The sequence below is a fragment of the Centruroides vittatus genome, unplaced genomic scaffold (genome assembly GCF_030686945.1).
Source record: "Centruroides vittatus isolate TY-2023 unplaced genomic scaffold, ASM3068694v2 contig_2892, whole genome shotgun sequence".
Lineage (NCBI taxonomy): Eukaryota > Metazoa > Arthropoda > Arachnida > Scorpiones > Buthidae > Centruroides > Centruroides vittatus.
The window spans coordinates 82,942-98,263 of NW_027121840.1; the positions used below are offsets into that span (position 1 = coordinate 82,942).

Sequence of the window (15,322 nt, forward strand, 5' to 3'; positions counted from 1 at the left end):
TTTTTTCTTCATTATCTACTATTCCAAGTATGCCGTGTTGTTGTAAATATTTTAAATAGATCTGTTCAATAATGTATTTGTGGTTACTTTCAGGAACAAAATTTTATTCTATAATTACCATACAATTATTAAAACAGAGTGATAATTGGAAGGCAAATTATGAAGTTTACTTTTTCTTCAGAAATTCATTGCTTAAAACATTGCATTGAAAATATCTTAACAATAAAAAACAAAATTACATTATTGTTTACCAGTAAAATTTTATTGAAAAATATTCTGTTCGTTAACTATTTTACTGAAATTAATATTTACGTACCGGTTTACAAGTTCCCATAATATATATGTATATATTTATATATAACTAAATCCGTCATATTTAAATTCAATATTTTATTAGGTGCAATAAATTCAATATTTTATTAGTTTACCATTGTGTGTGCAGTAAATCAAAATTACTTGTATACATTTGTACAGATTAGTCTATATTTTCAATTTACAGAAAACACTAAAGATTCATAAATATTTTTTTTTTATTATTCAAAAATTAATAAATATGCATAATGTATTTCCAACCCAATTACTTTTTTTTTTTATACTAAATTACTGTGCTACCTAATAGAAAAAGAATAAAATACGTACAACTATATTTACTGTATATATATATACAGGTAAAGATTAACAATTCAACTATTAATTAAAATAACGATAGGAAGGTAATCAATTCGGAATTGATACTCTCCAACGAATCTTATACACGATATTTTACAGTATAATAAATTACAATGACTTGCCAAATAAATACATTGGCATAAGGATATTCGAAATGATGATAATTATAGCAATTATTTAATGCATAATTATTTAAAACAATTTCGCTTTGCTTTTTTAAAACGTTTACTTACGATAAAACCTGCAATGTATTCGAATTTATACGTAAATCAATATATTCTTTCCCTATTCAGATTTTCAGAAGCTCTTCGTGCCATTCTTCCCTAGGAAAGAAAAAGAAGAAGAAGAAAAAAACAATTAACGTTGGTAACAACAGAATCGTGATTTTCTACAAAATTCCATTCCAGTCACATTAATGAGGGGGGATTCGCAATCATTGCTTTTGTATTTACCGTACTGGAATATTTAATTGAGGTACGCACCTGTGCATTTCTGTGTTGATTATTTGGTGAATAATTAATATCTAGTCGGGATGGTGACAGAAATGAACTGTGATGAGTCATGGTAGGAGTGGTTAATGGTCTAGCTGTCGATACTGTCGATGCTATTGTAGAGAAACTCGCTCTCCTTCCGGATGTAGATAAGGCCCTTCTTCTGGGCCTTCTAACCTCCCCGTCCATATCTTCATCCTAAATTTATAGAAAATCGCTATTAAAACATTTACTTAAGTAATAAGTATTAAAAATGAATCATTTTAAACGAAATTTACTTTAATTCCAGGAATTAAAAAAGGGAATAAAGATAATGCATATAGACCAATATGCTGTTAACCATATATGAAATACTTAGCTTTATTTAATACTGGATGACGAAGTGGTGTAACATCAGATAAATGTATATTGGAAAAGGAATTTTGAATCATAAATAAAATATAAACGGCAACAGTACATCTCTGAAAGATTTACGACAGAATGGAAATCAATTATTTACTATAATATCATTTCCAAAAATATCCATAGAAATAAACGATGCACTTTTACTGGCGTCATAGGTGACGTGGAAATGACATTTCGTGTTAATTACTAAATTCGCTTTGAATGAATTCGGAATCTAATTGAAATTAATTGCGAAATCGATAATCGATTAATTCGTAAGTTTTCGTAGATGAAAAAGAAGGCAAATCACCGTGATAATTAAATTTTTGCAAACGGAATGATGTCATACAAGTAATGCCATTGTAAAAATGGAATTTAAATAGCGTACCGGCATGAAATGCTTTTTATTAAATTATTAATACGTTTTAAAAAAATTATTATATAATGTAATAATAACTGATAAAATATATTTTATAAATTGTGTTTCTTTTATTGGAAATCATTTTTAAATCTAATGGATACGCGGTATTAAATTCAGTAGAAACGGCAAAACTATATCCTTTAGAATCGTAAGATCTTTATTGAACTAACAATAATCGAATATTTCTGAAGGAATTATTATTGTATCTAATAATAAGATAAATGCAATTACAGTATACTTTTGAAAACCTATTGTAATGATTTTAGATAAAACACCGAGAGCATTAGCTTATATACGAGTCTACAAGGTTTATTACAAATGTCACCAAATTAGCGAATCATTTGTTGACATTTAATACGAACGTTCGATCTATACCGGAAGTCACGTGATTTTTTAAAATTAAATTAAGATTAAAAATTGTATTCCCGCATTGTTACAATAAGTAATTGCTCGTATATATATAAACTTATAATTAATAGTTTTTTAGAGTCGAAACACGAAAGAACCGTCTGTATTTTAACGAGCAATTATTTATTATGACGTTTTTATGACTGAAATTTTTAATCATATTTTTAATTTATTTAATTTATAATATATGCTTTTCACCTCTCAAATTAGTAGTATCTTTCCCCCTGTATATCATACTTTTCCTTTAACAATAGAGTCATCTATCTAACTCCGTTCTCGAGATTAAGGAAAGACAGATGGACAGACAGTCGGACGACGCGTTGTCCGACAGACATCAGATGATCATCCGACAGACGTCCGATGATCATTTTTAATTGTAAAAAAATAAGGTTTTAAAGAATCATGTTTAAATGGAAAGTATACAGGATCTATTGGATATCTAGATCTTTAAATTTATAATAATTTAATTGTTTAATTAAAAAATTATTTAAATATATTTCGTACTATGTATATTTGCAATTACTTAGTTGTTTATTAATATGTTTATAATGATACAAATTTTTTAAATCAGAAAAATATATATATATAATTAAGTTTATAAATACACTACTAATTCTCTGTCTATTGAATTTGTAAATTGTACAATCTATATGAAATAGTTGTACATACAAAAATAATTAAAACTATGACATGTTTATTCCATTTTTCCCAAAATTAATATTGTTCTCTGCATGGAAATTATTATTTCACGCAATTATAGATATTGTATTATTCTATCTAAATATCAATAGAAGACGTACAATGTCTTTTGTATATAATAACTTGTTGGCTTATCTTATTCTTTTAATTTTCTAATTATTCTGCATTTATCTCTATAAAATAGTTTCAAGATCAATATGTATTTAAATATTCACGCAAGAAAATATAGCCTATATATACATTATATATCCGTTATTATGGCAAATTAATATTATTTTAATAGCTTACATGTTGATATAAACTATTTAAATGTATAACATAAAATCGAATAGAACTTTCATATAACAAAAGTTTCGATAGATATAAGATTATAGATAAATCTATAAAACGATTTTCACTTACTACAGTTATATACAGTGATACAAATTTAGGTTAATGTTACTTATGGTTCCAAAATGGCGGCTCGTCTCTGATCCCAGCAAATAGAAGAAAAGAAATAGTGGGGACGCACGTTTTCCTAAACCTAGCCTATTCTAACAAATTACCATAATTATTACCAACAAATTATTAGAATAGGTTAGGTTAGGTTAGGTTAGAACGTGCGTCCCCACTGTTTCCCTTCTTCTATTTACTGGGATCAGAGACGAGCCGCCATTTTGGAACCATAGGTAGCATTAACCCAAATTTATATAGAATTATTATATATATTATATAAGTTCATGTAATGTTCATCATAATAAAAGGAAATTGTGTTAGTTAATTATAAATTTATAGTTAGTGTAAATAACATTATTAAACTGCATATGGCGCTAACATTGAAAAGGTTTCTCATTAATTACCGTGTAATCGTGATAGCATGATTGTTATATATTCCAATATTTTAATATTTATTCGTACCATATATAAATATAGAAAATACATATATATTAAAAATGATATGAAAGTAAACGTTGAAAGGAATTCCTTACTTCTATGTTAATAATAATTCCATCAGCTAGAGATTTTCTTCTTCTCATTTCTGCCAATAATTCAGAAAATTCTTCTTTTAATTCTTCTAATTTCCAATAGAGGGCAGAACGAGATATTGGCACCCCTTTATATTCAATTATCACACTGCTATCTAAGCGATTGAGCATGTCGAATTTCTGCCCCACTTCGTGAAGCTCCTCTTGTACCAAATTTAGTTTTTGCTGTAACTAATATATAAATATACATATATAAAATACTATTAACAGAGAAATAATCAAGTGAAAAATATAATAATACTGTGTAATAATAATAATGTAAAATTTGTTTAAAAATAGATTAAATTTTTTAATTTAAAATTCGATAAAACTACGATAATTAGTTTCATTCGGCAAAAAATGCAATTAATTATTTAAGAAGCGTGCATGCTTTTAATTAAATAAATTCTAAAACGTTACACAAAAATTTAATTCTATTCGTAAATGAATTCGGATTTGGTGGAAAGTCGTGAGCTGCTATTATTATTATTATTATTATTTTATTTTTAAAAATCAAAAATGTTAGAGTAATAAAGTAAAAATTTTACCGCTACGACCTTGATTAAATATAATCGATTTTTCAGTACAGGTGTCAAAAGTAATCGAAACTTGATACGGTTCAGAGCAATTTTGAATTTTCGTTCCGTGTAATCGAAAATTACATGGAACAAAAATCAAGATTTTTACCTTTTATCAAGCTCGACGACGAGGAGATTGTTCGTCAGTAAAACTAATGTCGAAGCGGTTGACAGACCGTGCATAAATTCAGAATTTATATATCTTAATATATACAATTAAATTACGTGAATTAATTTTTGTTCTATTAATTCACAAACGTGTAATTAAATTTCATTTTCAATTATTGGGATGCGTGATTTAGAAAACAGCTTGGAGATTTAGAACGGGATAATACTTTTGTAAACTATGCAATGAACTTATGTGCATGATTTTTATCTATTTTATACAGCTGGCATTGCTACTGTTATTATTTATAAAGGAACTGTGTCATGTTTAATACTGAATGTGCGTGAGGTTTTCGGAAAAACATTCAGAAGTCTGTTTGAAACTTTAATGTCAATTGCTGTTGTACTATATTCATTCATAGAAACAAAGCACGAAAAATGTTTTAAATACTACTACTACCACCACTAATAGTAATATTAATAATAATTTTATATATTACTAATAAATTATGCAAAGTGTATGAAAAATTTACAAATGAGAGTAATTAAAAGATAGTTATTACCGACTAATTAAATTAAAACTAGTTGAAAAGTAAACATTTTTTTTTAAAGTTTATAAAATCTTTTAATTCTCTTATCTCTTATATTCTAAAGCTTATTTTTATTTATTTATTTAATTTTGAAACTATTAATATTAATATAATACATAAATCTGTTTATTATATATTTATAAATTATATTTCTAATTAAAATAGAAGAAATAACTATCTTACTCAGGCCAGATCTTACTTGTTGCATGGGGGGTTTTATAATCTCTTCTTGCCTCCTTTCTGATGTGTAGCTGCTCCTCCTACGTTGTTCACCTGGTATTCTCCTTTTTGCTAGCAAATGAGCCAATTTATTGATCTGTAGAAAAACAAAAACTTACTATATAATTTTAGAATTTAGGTTAGATTAACGTTACGTAATTCTTTTTTCTTATTTTTCTTGGATACAGGAGTTACGTTTATAAATCGATTCTAAACAGGTAGGTGATGACACGGATATGGTAAATAGTATAAGTTCGTGATCTGCGTGAGTAATCGGAAAGCCCCTGACGATAGCCTTGTACTAGTTATTGACCCCATATTTGAACGTGTACGCATTAAAGACTTCTCATCCATGCGATTAATTATAATTTAATTACTAATTTTATATTTTAAAGTGACGATTAAATACGATAAAGCTGGGGAATGCGACTGTAAAAATAAAATGCATTTTATAAAAATATTATAGGTAGAAAATTAAAAACAAAATTGTATTAAACTGTATCGATATTTCTTATGTTGATACATTGTAAACAAGAAACGAAAATCATTAAAAATAAAAGAGTATTTAACATGGAATTCTCGTATTATCGGTTCCTACGTCTCAGAGAACAATGGATCGTGTTAATTAAAAAAACAAAGGCTGAATTATATATCTCGATATTAAAAATTTGGTAATGTTATTCCTTTATGGAACTACTTTATTAAAAAGAGAATTATCGTTTTAACATTAAAAAGTTAAATTTAGTTCTATAAATTCAAGAAGCGATCTAGAAGATAGTTAAATGAAGACATTTTTAATTAAATTTTAAAATAAAATAGAATTTCTTTTTTTATATTAAAGAAAATATCCCTTTTTGTGATCTATAATATCAATATCTATAAATATTTTTAATACGATAGCCAATTTAATCACAGATTTCTTGTTTGTTATGAATAATTAATATTAAATATTTTTAAAAAAATTAATTAATTTTATTTATTTTAAATCGATTTTGGTAATTCGAATATAGACTAAATAATAAATGTTGCCTTATGCAGAGTTGTTATATGAGAGCTATCCAAGAAAAAATCGATTCATTAATTAATAATAATTAAATGGAAATAGGTATTATGATGATTATTATATTATAAAGTCAATAAAGTTATGAAACTGTATTAAGTTAAAAAATTATATCACGAAATTCATGATATGATCAAATATGTCAGATCTACGTATAAAATATGCGTTATAATAAAATCAGATCAATACATCAGCAGAATAAAGAATCAAAATATGTATAACATCATTTTTCATTTATGAATTTCCTTCCAAAGTAGTTCTGTTTTACTAGTAAATTTTTATTCAAATATGAAAACGAATACATAGATACAATCTATATCAATAAATAAAATGAATTAATTAAACATGTAATTCGAAAAGAACAGTAGATTTAGTGAGATAAATAAAAAACAGAAGTAGGCCTAAACAAACAAAAATTGTTTAAATTAAAATAGAAATGTATTAATAACAAAGCTGTTATTAACACATTTCTATTTCATATTTGTTACTAATTTTCCATTTTAAATTTAGCAGATTAATAGTTCAGTTTTGTGTTTTTAATATTCTACAATCACTTTTATTATTTAGTAATATAAATTTGAAACTTAAATATGTTTTACCTCAGCGATGAAATTCTTAATAAGGTCCTTGGGCGTGGTGACGATAGTTTGATCGGCAGACACAGCAACAGTTAAATTTCCACCATAAGTTAATAATGAAAATGAAACTGGTACATTAGGATTACAAGCCATCCAGTAACAGAATTTCTTTAATTTTCTTGATCCCAAAACGATAAACTCACTAGGACCGGGCAAATTACTATAGTTAACAGTAGCTTTCCTACTTATAAGACCTAGTAACCAATGGGATAAAACGTGGGGTAATAACTTTATGAGAAAATATATAGCCCCATACATAACAACGGGATCAGCAGACGTTTTTAGTTCTTCCATATAATGACGTACTTCCCATAAGCGTGGTATGACACCTTCTTTGTTTGTAGGTAAACAGGTATTTACTATAGCAATTTTATTTCCCATCTCTGGTATAGATTCTACAGCTGAAGGTTCGTAACTCAGATCGACTGGCAAGCTTACCTAGAATAAATTTAAAAAGTAATAATAAATACAATAAGAACTATGCGATTGGGATTATCAAATTTTTGTAACTTGCTGTCTAACCTTGAAGAATTTTAAACTGATGAATTTTCGTGTTACCGTGCACCGATGGTTAGCAGGAGACCGTTTATTTTAGCTTTATCTACCGTCTATCAGGAAACAGGAAAATAGATAGAAATGAAAAACAACAGGAGACTGACAAAAATATTTGGTAACTTGGAACACAGCAATAATAAAACAATAAGAGGCAAAGTTTTTAAGTGTTCATTACAATAGTGTAATTAAGATGATGGGTTGTTCTGATCGAAAATGTCATGTAATGACAAAGAAAGTAATATTTGAAGATAATTTATAAAGATATTAAATGATTTTTTCCCTTGATTAATGCCTTAAAGAATTATAATGAGTATAAGGCAAAAGAAAACTCAAGGACATTTTAAATACTTCGATGAATTCATTTTGTTCTGCTTAATCAATCCGACAAATATTCATTTCGAAATTATGTACGACTAAGAATAATTTATAAATTTCTAGCACCCTTTTGAGAGGAGCATTAACCTAAATAGTCTTTAAGCAAAAAAAGAATTTTAAAGAATGAACTACAGAAGTATTTAAGGAAAGAAAAAGTGTTTTAAAGGCCACGTTACAAACCTGACGTAAGAGCAGTATTGGAAACAATCCAAGTTTTTTCATGTTGGGATGTTATTGTCAAATTAAGATTTTTCAAGCCAATTGTGTTAAAAAGAAAGGTATGAAAAAACGAACAAAACAAAAGGAAAAAAATACCACCACTCAGCAAACTCTATTTTCAAGTCTATTTTATCTTGTAAAGAGATTGTTCTTACATTTATCTTGTTACATTGTTATAATTTAATGAGAAAATAATAGAAAAATTACTTACAGTCACATCTGGTGGGTTGCAAGGCCCATGTTTCCTGCAATACTCCCTGACTGCACCGGTTGTGGCTGTCAGGAGTATATCATTCAGGCAACTTCTAGTAACTTGTTTAATTCGTAATACTTTCGAAAGGCGGATATCCCTAGACCAGGCAACGACGCGACGTTTAGAACAAGGCTCTCCACGAGAGAAAAAATTATAGTCCCTCTTGGTAAAAATTAACCACATTATAAAAGTCAATGGACCCACAACAAGCGCTCTAAATACATTAAGAGGAAATGTAGTTCCACCGAATCTTGGTTTCATCCTGATAGGCTGTTGTGTATCCGACAGACAATTGGTGAGAATTTTAATCAACGAAATTCCATCACTAACTGCCTGATGCACTCTAACGATCAATACCGTATCGGAATTTCCACCATAATCCCTCACCAGTCTGATTTCCCATAATGGACGATGAGATGGCAAAGGTTCCATCATCAGTTGACTCAGACGTATTCTCAATTGCTTTTTTGTGCGCACCTTAACGTCGTCTTCATAAATATGATTCTCAACATTAAAATCATTATCCTCACACCAACAGTAGCCTGCCGAAAGTCTTAAGATCCTTTGAGTAAAACGCGGAAATGCTTTCTGTCCGTCATCCTTTCTTCTGTTTAAAACACGAACCAGAACAATATCCCTGATCCTAGAAACTGTCAGCTCTGAATCGAAAAAGAATAAACAGTGTCCAATATAACGATTAAAGTCTGAATCGTGTAACCAGAATGTATCGGCAGGAGAGACAAGCTTTAATTTCTGACCGTTACACGTACCTTTCTTACAAGTGCACAGCTTGAACGTAGTTTGCCTAGCTATAACTGCTAGTGGTAAGAGTACAATCATTAAACCAACGATAGGAAAACCAGTGACAATAGCCACAGCCACGAATATGACGGATAACACAAAACTCCAAGCGATATTCCTGTCTATAGGATGATTAATGGCATTTGGTGGAATGTTTCGTAAATACTTGGGTACTTCTACTTTCTCTTCTTCATCCATAACCTGATAAACGTTCAGTTATAACTTCCGAATGAAAATAGGATCTGGGCAGCTGACATAATAAGGCTGTTCATCTTCTAATCTATCAATAATAAAAGAAAAGAAAAGACACATTATAACATACAGAAATGCATTATATTTTAACATATATTAGTAAACTTCATTCTGAAAGTATAAAATCATGATATTGAACACTGAAATGGTCTGTAGTTTTATAATTTCTTATTAACTGACATTGATAAAGATAGATTTATTTTACAGACTAATCGACATATTACAAACGAAACTGTTTATAATAAATAGAGAAATTCTTATCAAAACATCCAATATATTTTATTGATGTCTACACTATAGAAGAAAAACTGGATTGTAAGAAAACCGGATAGTCATTACGATTTCCCAAATAACTTGCTCTAGTTTTGTAAAAATAATGACTGTCGCTGTCCTTGAGATAAATCTGATTTTATCTTAATAAAAGTTTAAAGGGATGATTTTCAACAATTACATTGTATTTTATTGGAAATTTTATATAATAGAGTATTATTTAGGCACGTATTTCTATAACATTTAATCTGAATGAAGTCATTCATTATACTCATGTTCAGTACAAACTACTCATACCGAAATGTCATTAATCGCTTTGAAATTTCCGGAGATAACTAATATCGATTAATTAACTTTAAATGTTAATTAAATATCTATACAATTAAAAAAATTAATATATATATATATATATATACTTTTAAATTACATTATATAACGAAGTCATTAAAAAAATATACAAAAAGTTTTATAGGGAGAAATAAATGAAAATTTTAAAAGTATAAATCATTATATTCTTAGAGTGCTTTCCAAGATTAAAATCGAAAAAGTCTTCTCCAGGCAGGAATATGCAGTTTTTAAAGGTCAAAGGTTGTGAGATTGACAGGAGAATCTTCCACCTTGAATTAATTTAATAAAAATAATGAGTTTAAAATCTCAAGAAATACACTTACCGATGACTAGAATTATAATCAAGATTGGAGTATGTTATATATATATATAGTAAGTACTGTACAAACACACACGTATATGTTTAAACTACATTTCGGTATTTATACATTTTGTAAGTACATTTCTTAAAAACATTTACAAATATATGTTTATATTTTATGCTTGAAATACATTTTTTAACTCTTAAATATAAATCCATATTGTTCTCAAACATAAACATAATGTCTTTATGAGGTTTTTTCATTATTTTAAGATATAAATTATATATTAAAACGATTTTGATAAGAAAATAAAATATGAAAACTGTAATTTTAGTTATTCACAGGAAAAAAAAATGATATTTGTTATTTTTAATTATCCATAAAATATATTAATAGATAATATAACTATAAGTAAATTAATTATAAATTATGTTTCTATCAGATATTTATATATAATATTTTCTATTATTAATTAACTGATATTTGAATTAATAGAATTTACTCTTTAAATACAGTTAAAAAAAAAAAAAAAACACAAATATTGAGTTAAGCAAATAAAAATTTGCTAAACAAATAACATTTATTACATATTTTCCAGCTTACATATTAACATTGTGAGCAATAAGTATCAACAAAGTATGTATTTTATAGACATTTTATATGTTGTTTGTATAAAGAAATAAAAGAAATAAATTGTAGCCTACTTTACCCTTATATATATATATAAATACCGTACATATATTTCCGTATTAAAATGTCTCTATGCTTTAATTACAAGAGCTAGACCTGTAGGCCTATATGCAATTCATCACTTAGATGCATTTAGTGTTATATTACTAGTAGAAATATTCTTGCACAACTTTAAAGCAAAGGTAGAAAAAAAGTGCCTTTTTATTAGTGTTAATTTTAAATTTATACCCATTATTTATTATAAACCTTAGCTTATTAGGTATATAATAAATAAATAAAAAGTGACTATATTATGTACTGTACAATAAGCAAATTGTATTGCATAACAAAGTTAGTCTGTAATATACGAAAGTAATAATGAAGCCTTTACGTCATAAATAAATTATACAGATAATACTGTGGTTTATATTAGACGTACTACATACAATTTATTTATATATTTATAACTCAATTTATTAAATGTCTAAATTGCGATGTTATATATTGCATTACATTATTATGCAAAATGTACACGTCTGAAACTACTAAGAACACGATAATTTATAAAGTTATTTTATTTTTAACGCTAAAATTTCCTTTTTTTTCACTTCTCTTCCCTCACTTTTTTCACTTCTTTTCAAAACTAAAATGATAAATAAATTAAGTGTTATAGTTTATTTATATAAATTTTTCTTGTGTATTAGTATTTGTTGACTTTTTTTCAGGTCTTCGGATCAAGTATCACTTTTGACGAAGAGTCGGGGCCATTGGTTCTTATTTTAACAAAGAGAAAAAGAGTAAACAAAAGGAATTTCTATTTGTTTTAGAGCTTCATCATAGATGTGTTACATGAGGGAAAAAATGTTATTAAAATATATAATCGAATATAAATTTTTGAATAAGAACGTGGCAAAGCAAATAAGCTATCGTTGGGGACGGTGGTTGGACCATCTTGGCTTACTAAAACACACAATCGTTCTATTGTTACTCACACTAAAAGCAACACTATATTTGTAACTTAACTAATAAAAAAATTAGGTGTATACAATATTAATTATAGATTTTTTCTACGCAGTTTTAACGACAAATTTTAATTTTTTAAGCAACTTTTTATTAAATTTTACGTTAGTATCGGACATTTTGCACATGATTTTTATTATATCGTGATCTTTTTAAACTATAAATCTAGTATATAAGCACTTACTACTATCGTATTATGCCATTAAATATAATTAATTAACAGATTATTTATGAATGTTCTGTGCATTTTTTTATTTTTTAAATAAGCATAAGTTTGATTGACATTGTAACTCGAGAATGCTTCATTCAATTGCATCTTCGTAAAAGGATTTTATACGACGTATATAACTCAGTGAAAATTACCATTCAGATAATTTTAATTGATAAAATAATGTATAAAAATATTACCTGGATGACACGTAAAGATGGCGGAGAAAAAGAAAAATAATTTCGTCTGCTAAGAACGTTCGCTTATGACGTCACGGCAGGGATAAAACGTAACGTTTAACCTCGAGAAAACACTATAATAATACGTGAAATTCTTTAAAATGAAAAATATAAGGTCAATGTTATAATCGCGTGTGAAATTTTCGTAACGCGAAACGTGCAACAACCACACAATTATACATTATAACAATCATGCATCCTTAATGACGTCACGCCCGATAAGTAAAAATTCGCTGTAATAATAATTAATTTAGGAATACTAATTATGATATTCTTTACTTAGATGGCTACTTTTATATACCCCTGTAACTAGCTTCGTCAATAAAATATTCATGGATGGCTTATCTTACAGATTTTCTATAATTGATCAGCCCAGTCGATGACGTCAAGGACATTTCAATCATTTTATCCGTCGTTCCCTGTGCATTTTACACAGAAAAGGCAGGAAAAATATCGCAGTTTATATAACACAATATATCCTCAATAATCGTGTTTCACAATCAAAATTTTCAACTCTAAATGTATCTTTATTTGGATTATATTTAAGCGTTTGTCTGTCATTAAGGCCAATTTTCTAGATATAAAAATGCCTATTTTATAAATAAAAATAATTTATATAATTAAATTTTCTTCCAGTTTAGGTTTTATAAAAGATATCTTTAACTAAATCTTCAATTTCAAGTATCGTCTAGCGATAGAACATTAAAAAAAAAAAAAAAAAAAAAAATATGATTTAAATTTACGAGTGATAAAATGGATCGATATTTATCCTATAAAGTATATATTAAAGATATAAATGCTTAGAACGCAACGCTAAATAATTTATTCGAAACACGTTTTAACGTTGTTCACAACTTAAATGACGAGAAATGATGAAGAAAATATTTGTGAAGAGATAAACACATAAAAATTACATACCTGAGCAACCAGTGTAAAAATCTAGCGAAAAATCCTCGAGATGATTCAAACACACGTAGAATGCAGAGACAGAATGAGAAGCTTCTAACCTAGATGCCGTACAGATCAATACACCAAACTACACAAAATATCCCCCTAACAACGTCACATTTACTATCTAAACATGCGAAAGGATGTGTGATAATCACAGAATCGAATTGATAAAAAGAAGATCCTTCACTCCCAACAATGTTCAAATAATACTAACACTCATAAAAACCGTATCCATCTTGGTTAAGAGATAAAGATGCGTTTTCGCTCACCTTCTTAATGTCTCTATCCATAGCTGGGCAACAAAATGGATGCCACACTTAAAATACAACTGCTGCCTGCTTTTCACTCCGATCTTTGCAAGTGAAATAACATGTGTTAGATATGGAAGAGTCTATCGTTGTTTACGGGGAGAGCGAAGAAACGTAGATGCGGTACCACCGAAAATTTTCATATTAAAACTACACAAAAAGATTTTTAATGAATTTTTTCCGTGCGTTTTCCCCCTTCTCTCTTTTAACACGAGAAAATACACACTAACTGGTTTCAAACTGGTTCTTGTTTGTTAAATTGCGCTTAATTTATTTTTAGAATTAATCTTTTAAATAAACTTATAATGGTTTATAAAATCGGAAAATATATAAGTGATGTCTTCTTGTATATAATTTCGCCCTTTCGCTTCTTTAATAATAAAATATTCTGAAGATTTTCTACAATATTTTATACGTTTCAACGTAGAATTTCCTAGAAAAATTAATACACTTTCTTCGAAATGTTTTCATATTTTTTTTCGCCGACTACAAAATCATACTAATAAAGAGTCATTGAATATTTTATTAAAAAAACTTTCGCACTTGCAGATTTAAAATTTTTAATTTTCCTTTCTGAGAAATAGAATTTTTATAAATATCTATTTTCGTTTATATATAGGCCTATATAATTACTAGTAAACAATTTCATGATATACATTCTATATATAAAAAATAAACAAACAAATATACTTACATTTAAACAATTTTTTAAACAAGAAAATGTTATATATATATATATATATAGATATATATTAAAAATAAACAATCTAAACGTTAATTAAGTAACGATAGTATTTTCCACCATTTATTTATGTGCTGAGGGTAGAATAACGAGAGAAACAAAATGGCTAAACAGGATTTAAATAGGTCATCCAGGCTTAAAATACGAAATTTATCACTAGACTATATATATTTTATAAAAGATATTTTGGTAAAATATTGTAATTTTACGATTTTTTAAATCCAACATTAATGAATGTCATGTTTTAACGTCTTATAAGAATAAAATACACTAGAGATATTTATGATTTATAAGATTTGGTAAAATGGTCATAGCATGTGTGTCAAGACCATTGTTAAAAATATAATACAAAAAAATTTTTATAAATTAAACCTTGCAGTTAAAATCAATGATACCAATGACGTCACAATACATTTTCTGTAGTTATAATAAAAATGAGATTATCACTGTCAATTCCTTCACAATAAATAAGACACAAAGATTATCTCATTATTTAAAACTCGAAGACGAAACAATGGAAATCTGTGATGTAACTTTATTCATT

General features: G+C 27.3%; 1 protein-coding gene and 1 long non-coding RNA gene across 5 annotated transcripts; one reads left to right on the forward strand and one right to left on the reverse strand.

Annotated features, from left to right (window-relative positions):
• Positions 1-76: 76 nt before the first annotated feature.
• On the reverse strand, positions 77-14,238 carry LOC136972293 (uncharacterized). 4 transcript variants are annotated; one of them, XM_067266851.1, is made up of 8 exons: positions 13,696-14,234; positions 12,739-12,851; positions 8,627-9,749; positions 7,228-7,704; positions 5,549-5,665; positions 4,041-4,268; positions 1,152-1,358; positions 77-992 (listed from the first exon to the last, which is right to left on the reverse strand). In XM_067266851.1, exons 3-8 carry the CDS (start codon positions 9,665-9,667, stop codon positions 939-941), a joined length of 2,124 nt encoding a protein of 707 aa, XP_067122952.1. In that variant the 5' UTR covers positions 9,668-9,749; positions 12,739-12,851; positions 13,696-14,234; the 3' UTR covers positions 77-938. The 4 variants fall into 4 exon arrangements, with proteins under 4 accessions (XP_067122952.1, XP_067122953.1, XP_067122951.1 ...); XM_067266852.1 differs by lacking the exon at positions 12,739-12,851 and having other exon boundaries at positions 13,998-14,234; XM_067266850.1 differs by lacking the exon at positions 12,739-12,851.
• On the forward strand, positions 11,416-12,364 carry LOC136972297 (uncharacterized). The gene is made up of 2 exons (XR_010880311.1): positions 11,416-11,513; positions 12,036-12,364. It is a non-coding gene; the product is annotated as an uncharacterized lncRNA (long non-coding RNA).
• Positions 14,239-15,322: the final 1,084 nt, after the last annotated feature.